General features: G+C 34.2%; 1 protein-coding gene across 1 annotated transcript in view; it reads left to right on the top strand.

The window, feature by feature from the left end:
• Positions 1-6,000, top strand: part of LOC108667901 (intersectin-1) — a gene marked incomplete at its 3' end in the record, with an annotated part of 69,508 nt that overhangs the window by 51,663 nt on the left and 11,845 nt on the right. The window contains exons 28-32 of the mRNA XM_047885549.1: positions 1,540-1,612; positions 2,522-2,592; positions 3,036-3,039; positions 4,585-4,668; positions 5,716-5,862. Of these exons, the coding sequence (XP_047741505.1) occupies positions 1,540-1,612; positions 2,522-2,592; positions 3,036-3,039; positions 4,585-4,668; positions 5,716-5,862 (379 nt within the window). The remainder of the gene's footprint in view (positions 1-1,539; positions 1,613-2,521; positions 2,593-3,035; positions 3,040-4,584; positions 4,669-5,715; positions 5,863-6,000) is intronic.

The raw sequence follows: 6,000 nt of genomic DNA on the forward strand, positions 1-6,000 counted from the left end.
GACATAGTTTGGCAAAAAAAAAGGTGAATCCTGGTTGCATCTTCTTCTTTCTCGTGTTGTGGGTAAGCTAGTGGGTCAACATTAGGACAATATAACCTATTTATTTCCCTGAGTGTTGAGGGTTGTACCTAGTATACCTATTTCCCAGGACGTATTCTTAATGAGATTCTCTAATTATTCGCGGTTGCAAGCTTTTCATTGCCAAGTAAACTTTTTTTGGTGATGAAATGCCGATGTTGGTAATGGTGAATAGGTGTGATTTTGTTAAACAGATCAATTCTTTGGGTTTAGTTAGCTCGACTTAATGATTTTTATGGGTTAACTATGCAGAAAATGATGTTTCGATTTCAACCAAAAATGGTGATTGTTCCGTTTAAAATGAGATTCATATAAAAAGCCCAACTGATAACCGTATAGCTTCCTCATTGTTGAATCGCTTTGAAGATGCATACATCTTCTCCGCGTAGTAAATAATCATAGTTATATTCAGAAATTTTGGAATTTAAACTGAATTATAGGTTTAGTTATCCCAGCCGCTCTCTCATGCTACAGTTGACTAAAGATCAACATGTGTTCTAATTATTACATGTATCAAGTGAACAATTACGGTGTTCTTGCTAAACAATTACGGTGTTCTTGCTGAACTCGTGAACACATGCTGCTGTTCACGAGGCAGCCTTGCATGCATAGTCATTATGAAGTTGTTGTCTCGTGTAGCTGTAGTGATATTGCTTCGAAAATATGACGGTGTTAAGCCAACTCAGTTGTATTATTTTCTCTAAATTTCCGAGTCGACTGAAGTCGATCAAATTTATTGTTTGAGGTAATAAGTATAAATTACGCTGTTATTATGTTCAAGCACTTCTCCTCAAATTAATTTGATTCTATTTGATTTAGAGTTGCAATTGTATTTTGTATGGCTGTACATCCATTCATTGACGCAAACATCTAAGTTCATTTCATTCATAACGTTCATTCTTAGCTTTCATTTTTATTAACTTATTTGATAAAATATCACTATGTGCCTACGAATAGTACGTAAATATCATTACGTAAATACGTACAGTATGTACATATCACTACGTAAATACGTACAGTACGTAAATATCACTACATAAAAAAGTACAGCAAGTAAATATCACCACGTAAATATGTACAGTAGGCACGTAATTATCTCTACGTAAATATGTACAGTAGTACGTAAATATCAGTACGTGAATACCTGCAATTTATAAATAGGTATCACTTTTTGAAAGTAAGAATCTGTTGTAAAACTCGTACGTTAAAATATTCTAAATGTTGCCTAAGAATCATATACTGGTAATTTCTTGATTATTATCAACTAACAATGTATGCTTATTAATACAGATATTAAAGAATATATGAATATAAAATTGTATATGAATTTATGATATGAATATAATGGAAACGAATACTGGTATATGATATGAATACCTATAATAGATATGAATATAATTTGGCATTTTTGATATCCTGCTATTGTAACGATGATACACTGAACATGTCGTATATTTTCAGGGCGTTACGTGTACGTCACGCGAACAGCGCCGACGGCCGCGTCGTCATGATTGGTGACGTGCTCTGCCAGCAGGTAACGTGCGTCGTGACAGAGACTGTGTGACGTGCTCTGCCAGCAGGTAACGTGCGTCGTGACAGAGACTGTGTGACGTGACGTGCTCTGCCAGCAGGTAACGTGCGTCGTGACAGAGACTGTGTGACGTGACGTGCTCTGCCAGCAGGTAACGTGCGTCGTGACAGAGACTGTGTGACGTGACGTGCTCTGCCAGCAGATAACGTGCGTCGTGACAGAGACTGTGTGACGTCAGAGAGGCATATTCTTGAGTTTGCATGTTTCATGTAACAAATAAAACATTATCTACAACGACGCTAATAAAAGCATTTTTTGTCTCTGGGCGCCACTATTGTTCAGATTTTACAAGTTGCTCAACTTCTATTTTTTAATTATTATTCTGATGTACATGACCGGCATGCACGAAATAAATCTGATCTAATAAATTGAATGATTAATTTGATTTGATAAATTTTGTGATTTCCAGTTGTATTATAACTAAATATTTTCAAGGATTTATTTTCGCGTTTTTCTTTACCTCGCACTGTTTTATTTTTCAGGATAAATTTACTCTAACGGGATGAATTATTTATCGGTAAATTCACTGTAATGGATACTGTATTTAGATTATACTGTATTGTATGACTTACAATTGGCTGTATTAATACGTATATACCGTATTGTATGACTTACAATTGCCTGTATTAATAAGTATATACCGTATTGTATGACTTACAATTGCCTCTATTAATACGTGTATACCGTATTGTATGCCTTACAATTGCCTGTATTAATACGTATAAGATTAATATGTATGATGTACAATTGGCTGTTTTGCATGATATACAATCATCTGTATTGTATGATTTACAATTTACTGTAATATATGACTTACAATTGCCTGTATTAATATGTATGATATGACTGTAGGTGCGCGGACTGACGGCCTACATGAGGTTCTGCAGCGTACAGCTCCGCGGCTCTGCGCTCCTCTGTGAGAGGTGACGCGCTCAACTGATGGGGATGAGTGGGGTTATTGGGGAGGAAATTGGGATAAATTGGGGTGTTGGTATAAATAGGGATGCTGGTATAAATAGGGATGCTGGTATAAATAGGGATGTTGTGCTGAGTAGGGGTGTTGGTATAAATAGGGGTGTTGGTATAAATAGGGGTGTTGGTATAAATAGGGATGCTTAGACGAATACGGATGGGGATGAATGGGGTTATTGGGGGGATTATTAGCATGGATATTGCATGTCTCGTGTAACACAAATAAAATATCTACGCTAATCAACGTATTTTTTGGTCTGTGGGANTGCTCTGCCAGCAGGTAACGTGCGTCGTGACAGAGACTGTGTGACGTGCTCTGCCAGCAGGTAACGTGCGTCGTGACAGAGACTGTGTGACGTGCTCTGCCAGCAGTAGTATCATACTGGTGTACTAGACCGGTATGCACGACATAAATCTGATTTGATGAATTAAGTCATTAATTTAATTTGATAAATTTTGAGATTTCCAGTTTTATTTTAACTAAATATTTTCATGAATTAACTTTCGCACTTTACATTACCTTTCACCGTTTTATTTCCCCCAGATAAATTGGCTTTTACATGATGAATTATTTATCGGTAAATTTACTGTATTTGATGATTTAGAATACTATACTGTATTGTATGATCTCCAATTCCCTGTATTAATACGTATGAGATGCTTTGGATGATTTAGATTATACTGTATTGTATGACTTACTATTGCCTGTATTAATACGTATATACCGTATTGTATGATTTGCAATTGCCTGTATTAATACGTATATACCGTATTGTATGATTTACAATTACCTGTATTAATATGTATATACCGTATTGTATGACTTACGATTGCCTGTATTAATACGTATATACTGTATTGTATGACTTACGATTGCCTGTATTAATACGTATATACCGTATTGTATGATTTACAATTGCCTGTAATAATACGTATACTGTATACGGTACCGTATTGTATGACTTACAATTGCCTGTATTAATACGTATATACTGTATTGTATGACTTACGATTGCCTGTATTAATACGTATATACCGTATTGTATGACTCACAATTGCCTGTATTAATACGTATATACCGTATTGTATGACTTACAATTGCCTGTATTAATACGTATATACTGTATTGTATGACTTACGATTGCCTGTATTAATACGTATATACCGTATTGTATGACTTACAATTGCCTGTATTAATACGTATATACCGTATTGTATGNAAGGTATTAAGTGGTGACCGAATACCTGCTGCTGATTACCAAGGTATTAAGTGGTGACCGAATACCTGCTGCTCATTACCAAGGTATTAAGTGGTGACCGAATACCCGCTACGTACTCATTACCAAGATTAATTAATTGACCAAATACATACACTAGGTACTTATTACCATAGTATTCATTAATTTGCGTTTATTCCTTTTATTTTATACATTCTTCAATATTTATTTTTTGGGAAAGAATACGTAGTAATCCTTTTTAATTTCATCTGAATTCTAATTATATTACAATAAATTCTTTAAATTGAATCGATTATAAGCACAGAATTGACGACCATCAATAAACCCTTGTCAGAAACCAGTACATTATGATGTTTTAAATGGATTATTAAGAAATATCGTCGATATAAGATATTAAATTTGTTAATTCTCCAGAAGGTTTATATCTAAATAATAATGTATTAGTCTACATTGATAAATCTAAATAATAATGTATTAGTCTACATTGATAAATCTAAATAATAATGTATTAGTTTACATTGATAAATCTAAATAATAATGTATTAGTTCAGAATAATAAATCCAAATAATAGTGTATCAGTTTCTATTTATAAATATAAACAATAATGTATTAGTTCACAATAATAAATCTACATGATAATGTGTTAATTTATAATAAGAAAAACAGAAAATGAAATATTCTAATTAAATATAATATAATGACAGCTTCTGAAGCACACCCCGCGCCAGCACCCTGACCACCAGAACACCGTCGACGCGCTCCAGGAGTCCAACAATCTCTGCCAGCAGGTGAATAATGTCTAATTGATTCATTTCCATTGATTTTTTTAGCGCATTTTCTCATTTATGGAAAAAATGCACTATTGTGCTCGACATGTCCGTCTGTCCGTCCGTGACTTCACGTTTTCGTCGACGAGAAAATGCGCTCTCTCACTCCTGTCTCTTATACACATCTAGATGTGTATAAGAGACAGGTNTGTCCGTCTGTCTGTCCGTCCTTCTGTCTGTCTGTCCGTCCGTGACTTCACGTTTTCGTCGACGAGAAAATGCGCTCTCTGTCACTCACTGCAGTGAGTACTGAGTTATATTTTTTGGATATTGTGCTTAACTTTACATGTATATCATTGTATACTGTAATCTTCTACGAACCACACATTTTTCTGAGTGTACTTTGTATTGCACTAACACCGAAAAAAACACCGAAAAACTGGTGATATTTTAATACATGCAGTTTTATCATTATATTAATTTATAATATAATAATGAGAATTAATATTAATGTAATAACAATACCGTAATAATGATCAAAATAATAATAATGACTATTAATAATTGATTACTTGAAAAATGTATAGAAGAACGAACTGTTGGTTGAGCGAAAAAATACTGAGAAATTAATAATATTCAACTTATAATACATAAAATCTATATTATATATTATATCATATAATAGTATCATAGTAAAAAATAAGCTGACTATCCACTAATTAGGTAAATGAAGCTGGCGGAGTGAAACAACACCGAGAAACTATTTATATTATCAACTTATATAACATAAAATCTATATTATGTATTATATCATAATAATACCATATTTAAAAAAATAAGATGACTTATCTGATGACTATATTTTGCATTGAACTTCTTAGATTAAAAACAACAAGACTATTGGCTAATCAGTGAGACAATGAATATGAAGTAAATGAAACCGTGGCTGAGCGAGACAGCACTGAGAAACTATTCACATTATCAACTTGTATAACATAAAATCTATATTATGTACTATATCATATAATAGTATCATAATAAAAAATAAGATGACTATTCACTAATCAGGTAAATGAAGCCGTGGCTGAGCGCGACAACACTGAGAAGCTGGAGTGGCTGCAGAAGAACGTGCGTCTCACGGACCTGCCTGAGCGACTCGTCTTCAATTCTTTAACAAACTTCAAACAACAGAGAAAGCTGCTCTACATGGGACCTGTCTCTTATACACATCTAGATGTGTATAAGAGACAGGTGTACTCCATTCTTGTCTCGGTGAGTGTACTGCGTTCTTGTCTCGGTGAGTGTACTGCGTTCTTGTCTCGGTGAGTGTACTCCGTTCTTGTCTCGGTGAGT

The sequence above is a fragment of the Hyalella azteca genome, unplaced genomic scaffold, assembly GCF_000764305.2.
Source record: "Hyalella azteca isolate HAZT.00-mixed unplaced genomic scaffold, Hazt_2.0.2 contig2369, whole genome shotgun sequence".
In the NCBI taxonomy this organism is placed as follows: Eukaryota; Metazoa; Arthropoda; class Malacostraca; order Amphipoda; family Hyalellidae; genus Hyalella; species Hyalella azteca.